We start from the raw sequence: 24446 nt of genomic DNA on the forward strand, positions 1-24446 counted from the left end.
AGCTCTACAAAAAAGGAAAATGGAAATTGCACAGCTGTTCAAACACTGTTTTACAATAGGTTTAGCACGAAATGTTACATGATCAGTGGCTTCAAGGGCATCTTCAGGGTTCAGTGTTATGGGCAGGGAACATGTCTACTAATTCTGTTGTACTCTCCCAAGTGCTTAGTGCAGTGCTGTGCACATACTAAGCTTTCAATAAATACCACTGATTGATAGGTTGATTGAATTCCTGGCTATATCAGGGGAAATGGATTTTTTATGGTATTTCTTAAGAGCTTACTATGTGTCAGGTACTGTTCTGAGAAGCAGCGTGGCTCAGTGGAAAGAGCACGGGCTTTGGAGTCAGAGATCATAGGTTCGAATCCCGGCTCCGCCACATGTTTGCTGTGTGACCTTGGGTAAGTCACTTAACTTTTCTGAGCCTCAGTTACCTCATCTGTAAAATGGGGATTAAGACTGTGAGCCCCACATGGGACAACCTCATTACCTTGTTTCCCCTCCCCAGTGCTTAGAACAGTGCTTTGCACATAGTAAGCGCTTAACAAATGTCATTATTATTATTATTATTATTATTATTATTATTATTATTCTAAGTGCTAAACAGATTGGACACAGTCCCTGTCCTACAAGGCGCTCAGAACCTTAATCCCCACTTTACAGAGGAGGTAACCAAAACACAGAGAAGTTATGTGACTTGTCCAAGGTCACACAGCAGACATGTGGTGGAGCGGGGATGAGAACCCAGGACCTTCTGATTCCCAGGCCTGTGCTCTATTCACTAGACCATGCTACTTCTCACAGTTCTGGTACTAGAACCTTGCTTTACCTCTTTGATCTCTCCTTGTGACCCATCAGGAGAAGAGGATCAGAGTTTGATGAAAAAGGCTTTATCTGTACTGAAACCCTGCTGTGTTTACCAAGGATGTTAAGCAGACTCATAGGAACAAGAACAGTGTCTGTTTGATAAGTTTATTCTTCTTGATTTCTGTCGGTGGAAGCCAGAGTTTACTGGAGAGAACAAAAAGACAGCAGGGAGTTAAGAAATGATATAGGGACTGAGACTGCTGCGATAGAGCCAGTGGAGAAGAAGGTCAGGAAAGGTGAAAGGAGAAAGGAGAAGACTAATAAGGAGTATGAGAAGCAGTGTGGTCTAGCGGATAAAGTACGGGCCTGGGAGACGAAGGACCTGGGTTCTAATCTTGGCTCCTCCACTGGCCTGCTATGTGATCTTGGGCAAATCACTCAACTTCTCTGTGCCTCAGTTTCCTCAAGTGCAAAATGAGGATTCATTACCTCTTCTCCCTCCTACTTAGAAAGAGGCAGGGACTGTATCTGATATGATTAGCTTGTGTTTATCCAAGCGCTTAGAACAGTGCTTGACACACAGTAAGAGCTTAACAAATACCATTTAAAAAAATGGTAATGTCTTGCCTGAAGAACCACACCTAGAACTGCAAACTCCTTGTGGGCAAGGAACGTGTCCATTAACACTATCATACTGCCCTTTCCCAAGCACTTAATACAGTGTTTTGCACAAAGTAACCACTCAATAAATATCATTGATTGATTGATTGGAAAGAGTGAAGATGGGAGTCAGGAGATCGAGGTTGTAGTACTGCCTTTCCCGCTGAGTAGCTTTGTGACCCTGGGCAAGTCACTTCACTTCCTCTGTGCCCCAATTTTCTCATCTCTAAAATGGGAATAAAGTAATTTGTGAATCCCTTGTAATAATAATAATAATAATAATGATAATTGTGGTACTTGTGGACAGGGAACATGTCTACCAACTCTCTTATATTGTACTTTCCCAGGTGCTTTGTACAGTGCTCTGGACACAAAAAATGCTCAATAAATACCATTGATTAAGTGCTGATTAAGGGCTAAACACTGTGCTAAGTGCTGAAGTTCATGCAATATAATTAGATAAAACCCAGTCCCTGTCCCAAATGGGGCTCATATTTTAAGAAGGATGCAAACAAATACTGAATTCTCGTTTTACATCATCCATGGTATTTACTGAATACTTACATTATACTGAGCTCTGTACTAAGCACTGGGAAGAGTACAGTACAACAGAGTTAGCAGACAATGATTGACTGGTTGATTATCTCTCCCTCTCAGAAGGGAATGGTGAGGAGATGAACTAGACATGTGAGCCCTCAAATCAGTTCCCAAAGCAAAACCAGTCAAGTTAAGATGTAGTGGAGAACAGTAAGAAAAATAGACGTTTAAGAGGAAGTTCCCTAGAGGGATGTGCCATTTTGGGGTAAAAACAATAAAAATAAATAATGGTATGGTAATTGTTAAGCACTTACTGTGTACCAAGCACTGTTCTAAGTGCTGGGGTAGATACAAGGTAATCAGATTGTCCCACATGGGGCTCATAGTCTTAAACCCCATTTCACAGATGGGGTCACTGAGGCACAAAGAAGTTAAGTGGCTTGCCCTAGGTTACACAGCAGACCAGTGGCTGAGCAGAAAGAGCAAACTGAACTGAGGGTGTAACACACTGTTCATAGTAAAAATTAAAATTCATTCATTTAGTTTTAAAGGCGACCAAGGCATAACCCAGGCTAGGGGTGGCTAATGAGGTAGTTTTTAGGACAGAAAAAGTGGTGGAAGGGAGGAAAGTGGACTTGGGGCAAGGAAGAACAAAATGCAAGGAGGAGGAGCTAGGGGATGAAGGGAGAGATGGCAGATAGGCTCTTAAGAACAGAAGGCATGAGTTTCACTGGCTGCTAACTGAGAAGAACTCGCTGTGACCAAGAGGACAGAAGTGACCCAAGCCAAGCAGTCAAAACAAGAATGAGTTCTGGGGTGATCAAATGTGGGAGATACTGCAAACTCGCTAGCTGTCACGTTCATTTAGAGGTCCTGCAAAATTGAACTGGACAAAACGACGAAGACTGCAATTATAAAGGCATTTAGCCTAGCCAGTCTAGAACCCAAATCTGGCCAATTAAAGCAGAACTGGAGGTATATCTACAGCAGCGTCGTGGAGGCTAGCTAGATTACTGTCTCATTTAATCAACCAGTGGTATTGCTTGAGTGTTTACCGTGTGAAGAGCACTGTATTCAGTGCCTGGGAGAGTTCAACACGGTAGAGTTGATAGACATGTGTGAATTCCTGCTCCCATGATAGGTTTTGTGCATGTGTAGTGTGCACAGCACACTAAGTGCGAGTGTGTGCACAGCACTGTACAAGGTGGGAATTGCACTCATTCATTCATTCAATCGTATTTATTGAGTGCTTATTGTGTGCAGAGCATTGTACTAAGCACTTGGGAAAATACAATACAACAATAAACAGACACATTCCCTGCTCACAACGATTAGATTAGATATGATGTCTGTCTGTTTTTTGTATGGTATTTGTTAAGTGCTTACTATGTGTCAGGAACTGTACAAAGCGCTGTGGTAGATACAAGCTAATCAGGTTGGACTCAATCCATATCATTAAATCCTGTCAGTCCCACCTTCACAACATTGGTAAAATCCACTCTATCCTCTCCATCTGAACTGCTACCTTGTTAATACAATCACTTATCTTATCCTGCCTGGATTATTGCATCAGCCTCTTTGCAGACCTCCCAGCCTCCTGTCGTGCCCCACTCCAATCCATACTTCACTTTGTTGCCCAGAACACTTTTCTACAGAAACATTCAGGACATGAATTCTCACTCCTCAAAAAGCTCCAGTGGTTGCCCATCCACCTCTGCATCAAATAAAAACTCCTCACCATTGGCTTTAAAGCAGTCCACCACCTTGCCCCCTCCTACCTTGCCTTGCTACTCTGCTTCTACAACCCAGCCTGCACACATCCTCACATCCTCACATCCAAGCCGTCACCAAAACCTGCTGGTCTCAGCTCCGCAACATTGCCAAGATCCGCCCTTTCCTCTCCATCCAAACCGCTACCCTGCTAATTCAAGCTCTCATCCTATCCCGTCTGGACTACTGCACTAGCCTTCTCTCTGATCTCCCATCCTCGTGTCTCTCTCCACTTCAATCCATACTTCATGCTGCTGCCCGGATTATCTTTGTCCAGAAACGCTCTGGGCATATTACTCCCCTCCTCAAAAACCTCCAATGGCTACCGATCAATCTGCGCATCAGGCAGAAACTCCTCACCCTCGGCTTCAAGGCTGTCCATCACCTCGCCCCCTCCTACCTCACCTCCCTTCTCTCCTTCTACTGCCCAGCCCGCACCCTCCGCTCCTCCACCACTAATCTCCTCACTGTACCTCGCTCTCGCCTGTCCCGCCATCGACCCCCGGCCCACGTCATCCCCCGGGCCTGGAATGCCCTCCCTCTGCCCATCCGCCAAGCTAGCTCTCTTCCTCCCTTCAAGGCCCTGCTGAGAGCTCACCTCCTCCAGGAGGCCTTCCCAGACTGAGCCCCTTCTTTCCTCTCCCCCTCGTCCCCCTCTCCATCCCCCCGTCTTACCTCCTTCCCTTCCCCACAGCACCTGTATATATGTATATATGGTTGTACATATTTATTACTCTATTTATTTATTTTACTTGTACATTTCTATCCTACTTATTTTATTTTGTTGGTATGTTTGGTTCTGTTCTCTGTCTCCCCCTTTTAGACTGTGAGCCCACTGTTGGGTAGGGACTGTCTCTATGTGATGCCAATTTGTACTTCCCAAGCGCTTAGTACAGTGCTCTGCACATAGTAAGCGCTCAATAAATACGATTGATTGATTGATTGATTGATTGCACACCTTGCTCCTCTAGTACTAACCTTCTCACTGTGCCCCCATCTCGCCTGTCTCACTGTCGACCCTTAGCCCATGTTCTGCCTCTGGCCTGGAACACCCTCCCTCCTCTAATCTGACAGAAAATTACTCTCCCCCTCTTCCAAGCCTTACTGAAGGCACATCTCCTCCAAGAGGCCTTCCCTGACTTAGCCCCTCTTTCCTCATCTCCCACTCCCTTCTGTGTCTCCCTGACTTGCTCCCCCCGGTCTTCCCCCGTTCCAGCCCCACAGCACTTTTCATTCATTCATTCAATCGTATTTATTGAGTGCTTACTGTGTGCAGAGCAGTGTACTAAGTACTAGGGAAGTACAAGATGGTAACATACAGAGACAGTCCCTACCCAACAAGGGGCTCACAGTCTAGAAGGGGGAGACAGACAACAAAACAAAACACGTAGGCAGGTGTCAAAATCGTCAGAACAAATAGAATTATAGCTATATGCACATCATTAACAAAATAAATAGAATAGTAAATATGTACAAGTAAAATAAAGAGTAATAAATATGTATAAATGTACAAATATATACAAGTGCTGTGGGGAGGGGAAGGAGGTAGGGCAGGGGGGATAGGGAGGAGGAGAGGAAAAAGGGGGTCAGTCTGGGAAGGCCTCCTGGAGGAGGTGAGCTCTCAGTAGGGCTCTGAAGGGAGGAGGAGAGCTAGCTAGGCGGATGTGTGGAGGGAGGGCATTCCAGGCGAGGGGAAGGACGTGGGCCGGGGGTCGACAGCGGGAGAGGTGAGAACGAGGTACAGTGAGGAAGAGAAGGAGAGACATATAAACATATATAAACACACTTTATATAAGCCAACTTTTATCATAAGCATTGCCATTTACCCACCCATTTACTGAATGGCCCAGAAATAATGTTAGAAATAGAAATCAGATGAAGGAATTTCCCAAGGTTTGGAGAACGATCCTGGAATGTAAGGATCGGCCCCTCTGTCTGCCTTAGGATGTTTATATCTGGAAAACCAAAAGCGGGCCAGGGTGCTGAGTCTTTAAAAAAATGGCGGGCTGACATGCATGACATGGAATTTTGTGTGCATTATTTATCCTACTTGCTATGTGCCAAGCACAGTGCTAGGCACTGAGGTAAATATAATCAGATCAGACAATGTCCCTATGTGCCATATGGTCTCCTGGTCTAAGGAAGAGGGAGAATAAGGAACACCTACTTGGGTAAACTGAGGACTAGAGAAGGTAAGTGACATTCCCAAGGCAGTGACGTAGCCCACACAGTGGGTAAATGGCAGAGCCAGGTTTAGAACCTAGATCTCCTTTCCTGCTTTATCCTCTCTACAAATGGGTTGGCATCCTGTTGTTTTTTTTAAAAAAATGGTACTTGTTAAGAGTTTACTAGGAACCAGGCAAGTACTAAGCACTGGGACATATACAAGCTAATCACATTGGACCCAGCCCATTTCCCACGTGGAGCTCACAGTCTTAATCCCCATTTTACAAATGAGAGAACCGAGGCACAGAGAACTGAAGTGACTTACCCAAGGTCACACAGCAGACAAGTGGCGGAGCTGGGATTAGAAACCAGGTCCTTCTGACTCCCAGGCCCGTGCTCTATATACTAGTCTATGCTGCTTCAAATCTGGAGCCTCATTATCATAATATGGAGCCAGGATTCGCCCACCTCACTGGCAGATACCTGGAAAGTCCATTCATGGCTATTCTTAGAGAAAAAAATCCCTGAACATCCAGTATGGCATTGAGGCTGTGAGACAGTCCCTGTGTGGGACAAGTACTGTGGACAACCTGATTTGTTTGTATCCACCTCAGTGCTTAGTACAGTGCATGGAACATAGTAAGCGCTTAACAAATACCATTATTATTATTATTATTATAATCCCCTTTTCTGGGGATTATGTGCTCAACCATTTTCCACCAGACCTTTCCTTCCTATGCCTTACAAGTACTAACAACAGAATAAATATATTTTGGGTACTGTACACTATTGGACAAGTGAAACACAGTGACAACATACTCCCCTTAATTCATGAAAATAAGAAATTAGGAGTGGGTACTTGAAATCGAAAAATCTGAAATGCATTTTTAAGAAAAATCAAGCAATCATATTTATTAAGCACCTCCTATTTACAGAGCCCTGTACTAAGCACTAAATTTATATCCCTAGTGTCATGTGTCTTCGAGAATTTCATGTTAGGTCTTTTAAATTTTTTGATAGTTTTACATCATGCAAATTTTTAAGAAAACTTGGGAGAGCCTGCTTCATTACAAAATATAATGCCATTTAGGATAAAATGATTCAATCTCATTATCATGCACTGAAAGATATTCAAAGGTTATACACAAAAAAAGAAAACGTCTAACAATTAGCCACAGGAAACTGTTTTAAGTAAGAGAGAATAGAAGAGAAAAAATATAGGCATGTCATACATTTACCAAAAAAATGTGCTCATGGGATGTAGCCATAAATTTTGTATTTTAAGTGACTGAATTCATTCAATCATATTTATTGAGCGCTTACTGTGTGCAAAGCACTGTACTAAGCATTAAATAACTGTACTAACAGTTGTCCAATAGAGCTTCTTTTTTAAAGAGGCCTATGTACTTTTAAGTCTTGTTGATTTTTATTGGAAAGTGTTTCCAGGATTTTCTGGTCATTTATTTGAAAATGAAAATACAAAGTGTAAATTGTAGACCTGAGCAATGATAATGCAATCCAAAATAAGTAGACTATTCTATACTCTATCTCTCTTTCCAGCAAGTCAGAAAACAAATGGTATATGTGTGCTCAGAAAATAACAATATCTTAGAACTGGCATGATTGCTATCTCCATTAAGCATGCCTCTGCCATAGAAATTATTCTGGCCTACTTATAGTCATGAAAAGAACTCCTGACATTTAGCAAAGTATTTAAAAGAAAAATTTGAAAAGCACAATGAAAATTGAACAATACTTACAACCATACCATTTAGGGACACCCAGCAATCTGGAGGGAAATCCTGAAGCAACGGCACTAAGAACTGAAGACACCCATCCCAGTGACACAAGAGAAGCATCATTCCGATGAGATTAAATATTCTCACCACAGCACTGGCTAGGTCATATGTCATGTGGAAAATCTGTTGAATAATAAAAAAAACCATTAAGATGCATTAAATAACAAATTCCTTGCAATACCCCTCTATATTGGGCAGGGTATATCACTATTGTTGTATTTGTATTTTCCCAAGCGATTAGTACTCTGCACATAGTATGTGCTCAATCAATATGATTGATTGATTGATTGACTGTAGAGGGCCAGGGAACATATCTACCAATTCTGTTGTACTGTACTCTACCAAGCGCTTAGTTCACCTAAGCGCTGACTAAATACCAGTGACTGAATAGTTCACCTAGACCAGCAGATATTACTTCAAATGGTAAGTTGGTATTTAAATGTATATTGATTTATGTTTAATTACACTTATTATCCTGCTATGCTCCTGGCCTTAACAACTTATAGTATAGGTCTTTCTCCTACTCTCACCTTTACCTAATAATTTCCATTTTTCCATTAGACATACATTCTGTATTTAAGATTACTCCATGACGACATAGTGTCTTTAGGCTAAACCCTCTAATTAGACCACGAACGTACACAGTGTAGCACTTTTATTTTCCAACTGATTTCACACTGACTTTCTTGTTTAATCCTCACAGTCACTGTGTGTGAGGTATGGAGAGGCAGGAATTATTATCCCATTTAACAGATGAAGAAACGGAGAGGGTAAGTAACACACCCAAGGTCCCTCAGATGGCCAGGATTAATATCCAGGTGTCCTGCCTCCCAGAGCAGCATGCTTTCCACTAGACCACATTGCCTCTCCTCCTTTCATTCATTCATTCAATTGTATTTATTGAGTGCTTACTGTGTGCAGAGCACTGTACTAAGCGCTTGGGAAGTACAAACCGGCAACATATAGAGACGGTCCCTACCCAACAACGGGCTCACAGTCTAGAAGGGGGAGACAGACAACAAAACAAAAGAAGTAGACAGGTGACAATACCACCAGAATACATAGAATTATAGCTATATACACATCATTAATAAAATAGAGTAATATGTACAAATACACACAAGTGCTGTGGGGAGGGGAAGAGGGTAGGGTGGGGGGGCGATGGGGAGCGGAGGAGGAGGAGAGGAAAAGGGGGGGCCTCAGTCTGTGAAAATAATAATAATGGTATTTGTTAAGTGCTTACTATGTGCCAAGCACTGTTCTAAGCACTGAGGTAGATAGATGGTAATCAGGTTGTTCCATGTGGGGCTCACAGCCTTAATCCCAACTTTACAGATGAGGAAACTGAGGCACAGAGAAGTTAAGTGATTTGCCTAAGGTCACACAGCAGACAAGTGGCAGAGATGGGATTAGAACGCACGTCCTCTAACTCCCAAGCCCGGGCTCTTTCCAATAAGCCACAATGCCTTTCCGCTCATGCTGTTCTAGCTTGCAACTTCTTGATAGCACTCTTGATTCCAAGAGCAAATTATGGTATCATATGGCCTGAAAACACCTTAAGTGTTCCTTTCTTTTATTTTTGTCAATGTAGACGCTGACAGACTAAAAGGGAGATGAAAGGTTTTTTGGTAATTATTATTATTGTATTTATTAAGCACTTACTATGTGTTAAGCAGTGTTCTAAGCGATAGGGCAGAAACAAGTTAATCAAGTCAGACACAGTTCCTGCCTGATTATATCTTCTGTAGGGCTTTTTTTTTCCATTTGCATGGAAAAGGTGCAATGTAAGGTAACATAAAAACGTATCTACCAACTCTATGTTGTATTCTCCCAAGCACTTAGTACGGTGCTCTGAACACAGTAAGTGCTCAATAAGGACGATTGATTGAAAATAGCCATTTGATGAGGCTCAATATTCCAGAACTACCCAGGCCTACAGCCTCAACAACACAGATAAAATGATCTTATTTCTTGTTTTCCAGGCAACACTTTAAAAAAAATATATTCTCCAGTAATCTGGACTGCTTTTCATAGGAGTGACTAAACTTTGGGAATGGGAAAAGCATGCCACCAGGCAGTTTCTCATTTATTTTTCTGCGGCAGAAGGCTGAGGTTAGCCAACAAAATAATCCAGGTAACTCAGGCCTAAAAATATGCTATGGAAATCTAAGGGCAGTAAATGCACTCATCTGAATGATTAAGAGAGTAGCTTAGAATGGAATTTTTCTGCAAGAAAATTAGCTCACTTCCTTTTTACTTTTAAAAACCTATCCTCCTTGGTACGGACCTAACCTAGTAACCAATGGGAAGAATGGTGAAAAAAAAGCTTGTTAAATCACTTTTTGGGTGAGGGAAATGGCTGTTGTATTTATTTACCTCTCAATGTATAAGCAGTATCAGACTAAACACTGAGGAATATTATTAAAAAAGAAATATGAGAGAAGATTCTGGTCCTAAATAATGAAGCATGTACTCAAGGCCAACACGACATCCTTCTTCATGGAATCGATCAATCGACGGTATTTACTAAACACTTCCTGTGTGCATAGCACTGTACTAAGCACTTGGGAGCGTACACTATGACAGAACCGGTAGATACATTCCCTGCCCCCAGTGAGCTTTTGGTCTAGAGTAATCCTGCAGTTCCAAGTAGAAGAAATAATTTGCTTCTTTCTTGGTCAAATGCGAGGTTTGATCCAAAACGAAACACTTGACACAAGGTTGTTAGACAATGGAATTCGCTCTCATAGGCAGTTGAGTGTTTCCTACGTACAGAGCACTGTTCTAAACAACTGGGAGAATATATACTAGAGTTTGATAGCCTTTGGTCTGTCTCTTGAGGAGCAAATGTCCTAATGGAGGAAGAATCGTACAGAAGAAAAACCTGTGTCTATGGACATATGTCATAGCTGGAACTGGTAAAAGCTGATTTAGTCAAGGAAAATTTCTCATTCTTCAATCAATTAATTTGGATTTCCACCCATTATTCACCCTTTCCTCAGCCAAACCGTACTTATGTACATAGCTGTAATTTATTTATTTATATTAATCTCTGCTTCTCTTTCTAGACTGTGAGCCCACTGTTGGGTAGGGACTGTCTCTACATGTTGCCAACTTGTACTTCCCAAGTGCTTAGTACAGTGCTCTGCACACAGTAAGCGCTCAATAAATACGATTGATTGATTGATTGATTTCTAGACTTGTAAGCTTGCTGGTGATAGGGAATGTGTCTACCAACTTTACTATATTGTACCCTTCTCAAATTCTTAGTACAGTACTATGTACACAGTAAAGGCTCAATCAATCATGCCTTATAAGGGCTTACTGTGTGTAGACCACTGTACTATATGCTGAATCAATCGATCGACCGACTGATCAATGGTATTTGCGGAAATCTTAATTAAGCTCTCAGGAGAGTACAGTAGAGTAAGCAAGACATGATCCCTGCCTTCGAGAAGCTTACAATTCTTGTAGGATGCAGGTTTCATTTGTTCATTCATTCAATCATATTTATTGAGTGCTTACTGTGTGCAGAGCACTGTACTAAGCACTTGGGAAGAACAAGTCAGCAGCATATAGAGACGGTCCCTACCCAACAACGGGCTCACAGTCTAGAAGGGTTTTGAGGTAGGGTGGAGTTGTAGGAGGAGGGTGTGCTTTGGATTAGTGCAGTGCGGAAGTCGTTTCAGATGAGAAGGATTGTATAGCTTAAAAAAGTAAGAATTAAACATACAAGATCTTGAGGATGTTAACTTTGCCAAAGCACTGAAGATAAGTAAGGACGGAGCAGGAGAGGAGGTCATTTAGGTAAGGGGCAACCAGAAAGCTTAAGTCAGAAATGACTGCCAGTTAGGAACTCCTGGAAGTTTGTGAAGGAGTGATGTGGGGATCTCACCGATATTGTGAGATGATGAGTCCTGCAGAGAGGTGAGGGACAGGCTCAGGAAGGAAGAGACAATCCACTAGATTTTAAACTCTGCGAGGGCAGGGATGATATTTTCAAACTCTATTGTACTGTACTCTCCCAAGCTCATGGCGTAGTGGATAGAGCAGGGGCCTGGGTGTCAGAAGGTCATGGGTTCTAATTCTGGCTCCACCATTTGTCTGCTGTGTGACCTTGGGAAAGTCACTTCACTTCTCTGTGCCTCAGTTACCTCATCTGTAAAATGGGGACTGAGACTGCGAACCCCACAAGGGACAGGGACTGTGCCCAAAACGATTTGCTTGTATCCACCCCAGAGCTTAGTAGAGTGCTTGGCACATAATAAGTGCTTAACCAATGCCATGATAATAATAATGATAATAAGCGCTTAGTACAGTGCTCTGCACACAGTCAGAGCTTAATAAACATGATTGATTGATTGATATGTGGTAGACTGGCAAAGGGGTTATGGCATTAGCTGGGATGGAAGATTATCAGGGCTTGTATAAGCATGGTGGATATGAGTGGAAAGGAATATCCTCAAGGTGATAATGCCTTTTCAAAGTAGTTTTTTTTAAATGATCACAACACAGCCTTTCTGTGGCCATTTCTTGAAGGGTCTAATTTCGGAACCCAGTTTTCTTGTGGAAAATTCCCTCTCTGACCTGATTGTGAAAGTTCCGTGGGCCAAGTTAAGCTCGAGAGAGCAGCTGGCTGATGGAGCCAGCGGCTGTGGAGCCAAGTGCTGTGGTTCTGGCCCTGGGGTCACCTGACGCCAAAGGGTCTGCCTTGTTGGCGGAGAGCATGTTCACGCTTCAGCCCCTTCCCTTCTCTGGCTTATGCCTCCACCTCATGACCTGCCTACCTCAGGCTATCCAAAGAATCTAATAGGCCCAAGAATTGATGCAAAAGGTCGTTAATGACCTCTCATGTCAAGCACCAGCATTCAGATACCTTGCCCCCTCCTACCTCACCTCACTGCTCTCCTGCTACAAGCGAGCCCATGTACTTCACTCCTTCAGTTCCAACCTTCTCACTGTACCTTAAACTCATCTATCTCGTCACCGACCTCTCGCCAGCATCCTGTCTGTGGCCTGGAATGTGCTCCCCCTTCAGATCTGACAAATTCATTCATTCAGTCATATTTATTGAATGCTTACTCTGTGCAGAGCACAGTACTAAGTTCATTCATTCATTCAATTGTATTTATTGAGCGTTTACTGTGTGCAGAGCACTGTACTAAGCGCTTGGGAAGTACAAGTTGGCAACATATAGAGATGGTCCTTACCCAACAGTGGGCTCACAGTCTAGAAGGGGGAGACAGATAACAAAACAAAACATATTAACAAAATAAAATAATTAGAATAAATATGCACAAATAAAATAGAGTAATAAATATGTACAACATATATACATATATACAGGAGCTGTGGGGAGGGGAACGAGGTAAGGCAGGGGATGGGGACGGGGAGGAGGGGGCTCAGTCTGGGAAGGCCTCCTGGAGGAGGTGAGCTCTCAGTAGGGCCTTGAAGGGAGGAAGAGAGCAAGCTTGGCGGATGTGCAGAGGGAGGGCATTCCTGGCCAGGGGGATCACATGGGCGCTTGGGAGAGCACAGTACAACAATAAACAGACACATTCCCAGTTCACAACGAGCTTAAATGATCACTCTTCCCACCTTCAAATCCTTATTGAAGGCACATCTCCTCCAAGATGCCTTTTCTGACTAAGCCATCATTTCCTCTTTTCCAACTCCCTTCTGGTTCATCCTGACTTGCTCCCTTCACTCACCCTTCCTCCCATCCCCACAGCACTCATGTCCATATCCTTAATGTATTTATTTATATTAAAGTCTGTCCCTCCCTCCAGACCGTAAACTCACTGTGGGCAGGGAATGTGTCTGTTATAGCGTACTCTCCCACGGGCTGAGTACAGTACTCGGCACACGGTAAGCACTCGATAAATATGATTTTATTAATTGAATGAATGATTTCCTTTTTGCCTCAGAGTGGAGTGAAAAGTCACTGCCAGCCAGCCAGCCCGCCTGCCTGCTTCCCTCAGGGTATGCCCAAAATCTAATAGGGCTGAGAGTAGATGCCAGAGGAATTGGAGAGTCCCAGTTGTCAAAGACGGCAAATGTCCATCTTGGCCTCCAGCTATGAGTACAAGCTCCTGAGGTTAGGAATTGCCTCATTCCCTTGAGAAGCTGCATGGGCTAATGGAAAGAGCACAGGATTGGGAGACAGAAGAGCTGGGTTGTAGTACCAGCTCCATCACCTGACTGCTGTGTGCACTTGGGCAAGTCACTCTTGTCTTGTCTTACGCTGTCGAGTCGTCTCCAACCCGTAGCGGATACATCTCTACCAGAACACCTGTCCCCATCTGCAATCGTTCTGGTAGTGTATCCATAGAGTTTTCTTGGTAAAAATTTGGAAGTGGTTTATCATCACCTCCTTCCGCATGGTAAGTTTGAGTCTCTGCCCTTGATTCTCTCCCATGTCTCTGCTGCTCATCACTGGGGAGTTTTGACTTGTAGCAGATTGCCTTCCACTTGCTAGCCACTGCCCGAGCTAGGAATGGAATGGTTAGGCTTCTGTTTAGCCAAGACTGATTGAGACCTGGAAGCCCTCTAGGTGCCATCCTGAGAGGGGGAGTCACTCTACCTTTCTGGTATTTTTTTATGGTATTTGTCATACAATTACTCCCCTCTCAGGGTTGCACCTGGAAAGTTTCCAGTCCTCTACCAGTCTCGACTACAGGAGGGAGAGTCAAGCAGAAGTATACCCATTCCATTCCTAGCTTGGGCAGTGGCTAGTGAGTGGAAGGCAATCTGCTACAAGTCAAAAACTCACTCATGCTGGGCAGCAGCAGCATGGGAGAGAGACGAGGGTGGAGACTCAAGTTGACTGTGTGGAAGGAAGCAATGGTAAACCACTTCTGGATTTTTACCAAGAAAACTCCATGGATCCACTCCCAGAATGACTGCAGGTGGAGGTGGAGCGTTCTGGAAGGGATGTGCTCATGGCATCGCTATGGGTTGTAGATGACTCGAGGGCATGAGGCAAGACAAAAGTACTCACTATGTGCTAGGCACTAAGTGCTGGGGTAGGTACAAGGCAATCAGGTTGGACGCAGTCCCTGTCTCACATGGGGCTCACAGTCTTCATCCCCATTTTACAGATGAGGTAACAGGCATGGAGAAATGAAGTGACTTGTCCAAGGACACAGAGCAGACAAGCGGTGGCCCCAAGATTAGAACCCAGGTCCTTCTGACTCCCAGGCCCATGCTCTATCCATTAGGTCCTGCTACTTCTCTGTGCCTCAGTTTCTTCATCGGTAAAATCGGGATTAAATATCTATTTCCCTTCCATCTTAGACTGTCAGCTCCATGTTATTCTCGATCCCGAACTTAGTTACAGAGCTGAGGATATGTAAGCATTTGAAAATTCCCATAGTCATCATTTGTTTTGCACTTTCTATGCACCCTGTAAACACTTAATAAATATTATTCCTCTACTACTACTACTACTATTTACTATTTATTTCTACTACAACAACGATCTCCTGGATAAGGATATTTCTGTTTATGTAAGCACAACCAGACAGACTGCTCCTAAACAAACCAGACGAGATTCCCACAAAGTTGAGCTGTAAAAATAATTGGATACAAGCCGCCTTTAGATTTGCCCCCTGCAAGGAATAGGATTCCAGGGATTTGGTCACCCAATTCACTGTATGTATGCCAGCAGGAAAGGAATCTAGAAGTGAAAAGAGGATGGTGAGAGTCTCTCAGTTTTCACTTGCACTTATTAATGACTCTTTCTCGCTCTCCATGTGTGAAATGGGATGCAGACTGCTGCCTCATCAGATTTATGCCACCCTGCATGTCCCAATGGGTAGCAATTCATCTATTTCTGTACACCGAGCTCAAAATAGTAAAACCATTTCACTTTTTGTCACTAGCTCATTTCCTCAATAACGCCTGAATGATATAGTAAGTTGGTACAACATAGTACTATGTTATTTTGGAGGCATTGAAAAGGGGTCGTACTCTTTGGTAAAAAAGGTGATATTGATACATTGGCTCGATATTGTCCTTTAGTTTATTTTAGGTTTATTTTGGATAAATAATTAACATCCGAGAGAGACAGATTGAGAAAGAGGGAGAAATAGGGAGAGAAAAAAAAAAGAGGTAAGGGCAGTAGTGGTAACAGCAGTAGTTGTACAGAATAACAAAATTACTTAGTCCCTGATCAAAAGGAAGTTACACTATGGGTAGAAACACATAAAAGAGAGGAGTCTCTTAACTGGAAAAGAACAAAACACAAAGTACTCCGGATGTTGTCCTTTAAGCCTATGTTCTCAGATATTAAAACATGGTGGCTTTAAACAAAGGTTTCACTTTTGTAAAAAATGATGCCAAGTAGCAATTGAGCAGGAAAAGTCTCACTTGTGATGGAGAATCTAAAGCTGAATATGTTTTTCAAATCCTTGTTTCAACTCCCCAAATTTCACTGTGCTACCTCTAATTTGAGAAACAAGATGATCCCTTTTATTTATCAATTTTGTTTATCTATCACTTAGTACTCTCTACATGCACACCTCTGTATCTACTCTCTATGCATGAATCTGTGGGGGCAATTGCCCAGGGAGAAACACCTTGAGGAACACATCACTAATCAGTGGCTACCCCTTTAATCAATCACCTTATTTTTGAAGTGTTTACTTTGTGCAGAGCACTGTGCCAATGAAAATAATAATGGTATTTGTTAAGTGCTTACTATGTGCCACGCACTGCTCTAAGCACTGGGGTAGATACAAGGTAATCAGGTTGTCCCAGGTGGGGCTCACAGTCTTAATCCCCATTTTACAGATGAGGTAACTGAGGCACAGCAAAGTAAAGTGACTTACTCAAGGTCATACAGCAGACAAGGTTCTCTGACTCCCAGGCTGATGCTCTTTCCACTAGGCCAAACTGTCTCTCAGCATGTATTCTACTACTCCTCACTATTACTAATGTACTAGAAGCTGGCATAAATTCCAACTGCTTTTCTATTTTTAGAAGTTTAAAATTAGAACTTAGAAACCTCCATTTCCATAAATATGACATTTTCTGAACCTTTAAAATACCAGTCATTCCACAACTCAAAAGTAGCTGAAAATTGCCTCTGTAGCTCTGGAGTCAAATTCTATCTTCATATATACAATCCCTAGAAGATGAACATATTTAGCCACTAAATGTATGTAGATTATCCATATATATGCATACATAAATATGTGAATTTCACCATAAGTGGTGTTTTCTTCAAATACAAGGGTAATGTTACACATATATTATAATATATATAAACCATATATTAATATAATATAATTATATTTATTGTACAATACATAATTATACATTATATAATATGTGCATATAAACGTGCATTTGTATATACATGTATACCCCCTATATATATAGTCCTCATCAGAATGGGGAAATGTTATTATTCCCTTATTGTGGTATCCATCCGTCAAATTTTTTATGGTATTTGTTAAGCACTAACTATGTGTTAAGCACTGTTCTGAATGCTGGGGTAGATCCAAGTTAATCAGGTTGGATAGAGACCTGATAAATACAGATTTATATAGAGTTGTCCTTTGTATTTGAAGAAAACACCACTGATGGTGAAAATCACCTATACGTGATTGTGGCTGACAAGGCCAGTGAAGGAATCTATAATCCTAGACAACCTTCACAGAAAAAAAGTCGTCTCTTATTGTATTGTTGTTTTTCAGTTTTTTGATGGTACTTGTTTAGTGCTTACTATGTGCCAGGCACTGTGCTAAGCACTGGGGTAGATACAAGAAGATCAGGTTAGACACAGTTCCTGTCTCACATAGGGCTCACAGTCTTAATTTGCATTTGAAATAGATGAGGTAACTGAGGCCCAGAGAAGTGAAGTGACTTGCCACAGTCACACAGCAGACATGTGGCAGCAAAGACCAGATTAGAACCCAGGTCCTCTGAATTCCAGTCATGTGCTCTTTCCACTAGGCAACACTGCTTCTCTTTAGTCATGTTTAATGTTAGCGTGGGTTTTTCTTCTAAATCCCTTTCCCTCCATGTATTATTATTATTATCACCATTATTATTATTATTATTATTATTATTATTATTATTATATATGACAGACCACCACTCTCTCCACCTTCAGAACTTTATTAAAATCACATCTCCTCCAGGAGGCCTTCTCTTTCTAGACTGTGAGCCCATTGTTGGGTAGGGACCGTCTCTATATGTTGCCAACTTGTACTTCCCAAGTGCTTAGTACAGTGCTCTGCACACAGTAAGTGCTCAATAAATACAACTGAATGTTATCTTTCCCCCTATTCCCTCTCCCATTTGTGTTGCCTACACACTTGGATCTATATTCTTTAAGCACTCGGTATTACTCCACCTTCAGCCCCATGGCACTTTGATCTATATTCTTTGAGCACTCGATATTACTCCACCTTCAGCCCCACGGCACTTTTGTATGTATTTGTAATTTATTTTAATGTCTATCTCCCCCTCTAGACTGTAAGCTCCTTGTGGCCATGGAACATGTCTACCAACCCTCTGCTCAGTAAGCCCTCAATAAATACTGGTGATTGATTTGCCCCCCCTGCACCCTGCCAGGCCCTGTTTTAAGTGCTGGGGTAGATGAACTGCATATTCTATTCCTTGCCTCTATTTGTCATTTATTTTAGCCTAGGTTTCCTCCACTACAATATAAGCTCCTTGAGGGCACAGATCATGTTTACTAACTCCATTGTGTTCTCCCAAGTACTTAGCACAGTGCTCTGTACTCAACAAATACTACTGAATGACTGCTGTTATTTTGAGTATTTCCTTTGATAAATTTGTCTCTCTTGCTGCCAGATGTGATGCTAATTAATGCTCTCATGAGTAGATTTATCATCTCCAATGAAGGTGCACCCAGACTGGAAATCAAATTGAATTCCCTAAGGGTATCGCTCTTCTAAAATCACTAGAGGAAATTTCAGCTATATCTGTCCCCCTTTCAGATGTACGTGGACACTGAGATTGTAAAATCACTAGATTGTAAGCTTCTTATCATTATGGTATTTATTAAGCGCTTACTATGTGCCAGGCACGGTACTAAGCACTGGGGTAGATACAAGTTAGTCAGGTTGGACACAGTCCCTGTCCCACATTCATTCATTCAATCAATCGTATTTGGGGGCTCATACTCTTAATCTCCATTTTACAGATGAGGTACCTGAGGCCCAGAGAAGTGAATTGACCTGCCCAAGGTCACACAGCAGATAAATGGCAGAGCCAGAATTAGAACCCACATCCTTCTGATTCCCAGGCCTGTGAAGATCCACTAGGTCTTGCTCTTTCTTGAGAGTACGAACCGTTTCTATCAATTCTATTGTAGAGCATTCTTTCAAGTGTTTAGTATAGTGCTTTGCACAGAATAAGTGCTCAATCAACAGCACTGACTGACCATTTCTGCTGATACCGGCAGAGATTCATATTGCCGAATGAACACTGCCAAGTTCTCAAGCAATGTTCTAGCCAAAATGTGTAATGCAAATAAGCATTATGACAGAACTCAGTTTCATTTTCATTTTAGGTTTCAAAAGCATCTTCCTGATTTAATCATAAAGAATGGCCCTGAAATTTATTTTTTCCAATTTCCTGACCAGCAATATGCCTTCTAACTATTGATCCTTCTCACTGAAATGGCTGGAGAGCCATCACTTGTAAATCACTTCCAATGTATTTTTTTTATGAAGACAGAAGGCAGCAGCTGAAAATTAGAATGCACAGATCCTGAATTACCCTTTATAGCATGGCAGTTTTCTCCCGGCAACTGGAAAGCATTTGGTTTTATGTGGAGAATTTATGCTAAAAAATAAAATCTTTTAGAGGGTGAATAATTTCTTACAGTTAACGGCTTTACCTTTTTATTATGTTTGACATGTTTCAGTGACTGTTTTGAACTTTACAGGAAGAACCAGTACACTGAAAAACAGGAATCTAACTTTGAAATGGCACCTACCCACACAATCCTTGGGAGAAAATGAACATTTGATTAAATCAGTATTTCTTGCCATAGGCCTGCTTTTATAATCTTTTCTTAGTTATCATTTTGAATTGAATCCTCCAGAGCACATTTTATGGCTTCCCCTTGAGAATGGCATCTTCTCTACAGAGAACTCATTGGGAAACTTGAAATTTGGTCATATGTCTCACAAGTCTCAGATTTCTAAAATTTTCTATAAGATCTCAAAGCAATTGGTCACTTGGATCCTGATGGTATTGAAAATAATAATAATAATAATGGTATTTGTTAAGCGCTTTCTATGTGCAAAGCACTGTTCTAAGCACTGGGGGGATACAAGGTGATCAGGTTGTCCCAAGTGGGGCTCACAGTCTTAATCCCCATTTTACGGATGAGGGAACTGAGGCACAGAGAAGTTAAGTGACTTGCCCAAAGTCACACAACTGACAATTGGTGGAGTGGGATTTGAATCCATGACCTCTGACTCCAAAGCCCGTGCTCTTTCCACTGAACCATGCTGCTTCTCTAAAATCTGGGGAAGGGGCAGGGAAGAGGTGGGGTGATGATAGCTGACAGCAACTGTACACTGATTCTCTTTGGAGTTATACATTTTTTAATAGTATTTGTTAAGCCCTTACACTGTGCCGCACACTGTACTAAGCGCTGGGGTAGATACAAGATAAGGAGGTTAGATACAGTCCATGTAACATTCACTCATTCAATCATATTTATTGAGCACTTACTGTGTGCAGAGCACTGTACTAAGCACTTGGAAAGTACAATTCAGCAATAAAGACAGCCAGTCCCTGCCCACACCAGGCTTACACCCACATGGGACTCAAGTCAAACTCCATTTTACAGATGAGGTAACTGAGGCCCAGAGAAGTTCAGTGACTTGCTCAAGGTCACACAGCAGATACATGGAGGAGCTGGGATTAGAACCCATGATCTTCTGACTTCCAGGCCTGTGAGCCTGCTAGGCCCTGCTGCTTAGCTATAGGTCAGATCTCTTCGGAAATGGAGGATGCAAAGGAAAAGCAGAGAGTTAGAGAACAGAACCTGCCACAGAATGGGTGAGAAGTGTTTGGGAGGCCTTTACAGACATAAAAGAAGGGTCACTGGAGAGATCAATCAGTCGACGTTATCTCTTGAGTGCTTACTGTGTGAAGAGCACTGTATTAAGCATTCAGAGAAAGTAGACCCAATCCTCTCTCTCAAGGATCTTACAATGAAATGGGATAGGAAACAACTCCGTTGGTTTCAAAGGAGCTAAAATGAAAGTGACAGTCGGTGTGCCCAATCAGGGCCATGGAATGGTCAAATGGGATAAAAACCAATAAAAGGCTTTTCGATTGTGGGTAAAAACTCCTCACCCTGGGCTTCAAGGCTCTCCATCACCTCGCCCCCTCCTACCTCACCTCCCTTCTCTCCTTCTACAGCCCCCCCCACCGGCACCCTCCGCTCCTCTGCCGCTAATCTCCTCACCGTGCCTCGTTCTCTCCTGTCCCGCCATCGACCCCGGCCCACGTCATCCCCCTGGCCTGGAATGCCCTCCCTCTGCCCATCTGCCAAGCTAGCTCTCTTCCTCCCTTCAAGGCCCTACTGAGAGCTCACCTCCTCCAGGAGGGCTTCCCAGACTGAGCCCCTTCCTTCCTCTCCCCCTCATCCCCCTCTCCATCCCCCATCTTACCTCCTTCCCTTCCCCACAGCACCTGTATATATGTATATATGTTTGTACATATTTATTACTCTATTTATTTTACTTGTACATATCTATTCTATTTATTTTATTTTGTTAGTATGTCTGATTTTGTTCTCTGTCTCCCCCTTCTAGACTGTGAGCCCACTGTTGGGTAGGGACTGTCTCTATGTGTTGCCGACTTGTACTTCCCAAGCGCTTAGTACAGTGCTCTGCACACAGTAAGCGCTCAATAAATATGATTAATTGATTAAAAAGGTTGCTGAGGCCCTAGTGATTTTTTAGGACATTTTTGGGATGGAAATCAAATTGGAGGTGGTTAATCCAAGCACCTACCCTATCCTGCCTTGCACCCTATCCTATTCCCTATCCCTGTTGTACCCTACCCTACCCCCCTGCCTCCGATCTCCTCTCCCTCCAGCCCAAACTTCACTCTACTGCCTGGATTGTTTTTCTACAAAGACATTCAGGCAAGGTTTTCCTGCTTCTCAAGAGCCTCCAGTGGCTGCCCATCCACCACCACATCCAAACAGAAATGCCTTATCATTAGCTTTAAAGCAGTCCATCATCTTGCCGCCTCCTATCTCACCTCACTACTCTTCTACTACAAACCAGCCCGCACACTTCACTCTTCTAATGCCAGCCTACTTACTGTACCTCAATCTTGTCTTTCTCACCACCAACCTCTTCCTCACATCCTGCCTCTGGTCTGGAATGCCCTCCCTCTTCATAGCTGACAGACAATTACTATCCCCCTGCTTCAAAGCTTTATTGAAGGCACATCTCCTCATAGAGACCTTCCCTGACTAAGTCCTCACTTCCTCTTTTCCACTCCCTTCTGCATCGCCCTGATTTGCTCCCTTTATTTGTCACCACACTTCACCAAGCCTTTCTGTACATATCCATAATTTATTTATATTAATGTCTGTCCCCCCCTCTAGACTGTAAGTTTGCTGTGGGCAATATGTCTGTTATAGTGCTGTGTTGTACTTGGCCAAGTGCTGAGTACCACACTCTGCATACAGTAAGGGCTCAATAAATACCACTGATTGATTGGTCAAGGTGAGAGATGCTAAAGAGAGCATAGAAATCAGTCATTAGAGAATCCCCAGTTCCCCAGCACTTATGTGCTCTAGACTGTAGACTGTAAGCCCCCACTAGACTGTAAGCCCGTTGTGGGCAGGGATTATCTCTCTTTATTGCTGTATTGCAGTTTCCAAGTGCTTAGTACAGCGCTCTGCACACAGTAAGTGCTCAATATGATTGAATGATCATATCTTTATACTCAACTATTTCTACTATCTGTAATTTATTTTCACATCTGTCTCCCCCTTGAGACTGTAAGCTCCTTGTGGGCAGGGATCATGTCTACTAACTCTATTTTATTATACTTTTCCAAGTGCTTAGTACAGTGCTTTGCACCTAGGAAACACTCAATAAATACCATTAATTGATTATTGAGGGGCTGGGAGATGCAGGGAAACAGCGAAATGGAGTCACAGCAGGTGGAGTGAGTTTGGGCAGTTAAAAAAGGACCGGGGAAGAGGAGAGACTTGGAACTGACGGGGGGAAATTGGGAACAGTCCATAAATGTCAAATGTGAAAATAACAATTAATCTTCCTATGAAAGTGTCAACCACTACTGGAGTGAATGAAGTCTCTCCCACACACCACTATTCCATTACTGGCAAGATGCTAGACAGAGTCCGCATGAATCAAACACTGAAGAACAACAAAAACCACTGTCTCCCAAAGCAGTGTGGAAGATGCATGGCCTACTGGACAAAACAGAGGCCAGGGGAGCAGAGGACTTGTCTGCTGTGTGATCTTGAGCAAGTCACTTCACTTCTCTGTGCCTCAGTTACCTCTTCTGTAAAATGGGGATTAAGACTGTGAGCCCCATGTGGGATGTGGACTGTGTCCAACATGATTACTTTGTATCTACCCCAGTGCTTAGAACGGTGCTTGGAACATAGAGCTTAACGAAGATCGTTAAAAAAAAAATGCAATGCAAATTCAGACCCCAATGGAGCATAACAGACAAGATCTTTGCTGCACATCACCACCCCAGTGCTTAGTACAGTGCCTGACACATAGTTAAGCCCTTAACAAATACTATTTAAAAAATCAGAAAAAATGGGGATAAAATATTCATTCATTCAATCGTATTTATTGAGTGCTTACTGTGTGCAGCACTAAGCGCTTGGGAAGTAAAGTTTGCAACATATAAAGACGGTCCCTATCCAACAGCGGGCTCATAGTCTAGAATATCCATCTCTCTCCCTTTTGACCTGTGACCCTGCATTATCAGTCAATGAACCAATGGTACTTATTGAACCCTTAACATGTCCACAGCACTGTACTACGTGCTTTGGAGGATACAATACGACAGAGTTGGTAGACATGTTCCCTTCCCACAAGGCACATACACTCTAGAGATCAATCAATGTTATTTGTTGGGCATTTACTATATACAGAGCACATTACTAAGCGCTTAAGGGGGTACAATGCAACAGAATTAGCAGACATGTTCCCTAACTGTGATGAATTTATAGGTTAGAGACGCGGGGAGAGGGAGGGAGAAGGAAAAAATACCACAGTGCTTGGAACACAGTATACTCTTAAATAATCCCATCATATTTTTGTTATTGGAGATATATAAGGAAAAAGTCTGTATTGCACGGGGCTTTCTGCTCCTTGGAATTCTTGAGGCAAATATGAGCATCCTCCAGGGCTGACAATCACCTGGATTGGAATCCCTATGTCTCATTATTCAGTGTGAGATGTAACATGTTTTTCTTTGTTTTCTAGATCACCAAGCTCTAACTTTCATGATGCCATTTCAGTGGTGAATTCATCCAATCTGGTTTTCTGACACTTCTTTTTTTCTCCTCCCAGAATATTTGGGATTCTCTTACCTAGGAACCAAAATGTAAGGCAATTTCCAAGCCCTTACTAACCCACTCATCTGGCCCATGAAAAAATTTTAAAAAACCAAAAAAACCCCAACAAGAAGTATCCATAGAAG

The 24446-nt window shown here is 42.6% G+C and overlaps 1 protein-coding gene and 1 non-coding gene across 2 annotated transcripts in view; one reads left to right on the plus strand and one right to left on the minus strand.

Moving 5' to 3' along the window:
* Positions 1 to 24446, minus strand: part of HCN1 (hyperpolarization activated cyclic nucleotide gated potassium channel 1) — a 363494-nt gene that overhangs the window by 157593 nt on the left and 181455 nt on the right. The window contains exon 3 of the mRNA XM_038765920.1: positions 7701 to 7862. Coding sequence (XP_038621848.1) covers positions 7701 to 7862 — 162 coding nt within the window. The remainder of the gene's footprint in view (positions 1 to 7700; positions 7863 to 24446) is intronic.
* On the plus strand, positions 14363 to 14500 carry LOC119944991. Its single transcript, XR_005456127.1, has one exon. It is a non-coding gene; the product is annotated as a small nucleolar RNA SNORA7 (small nucleolar RNA).

Source organism: Tachyglossus aculeatus, chromosome 23, assembly GCF_015852505.1.
Source record: "Tachyglossus aculeatus isolate mTacAcu1 chromosome 23, mTacAcu1.pri, whole genome shotgun sequence".
In the NCBI taxonomy this organism is placed as follows: domain Eukaryota; kingdom Metazoa; phylum Chordata; class Mammalia; order Monotremata; family Tachyglossidae; genus Tachyglossus; species Tachyglossus aculeatus.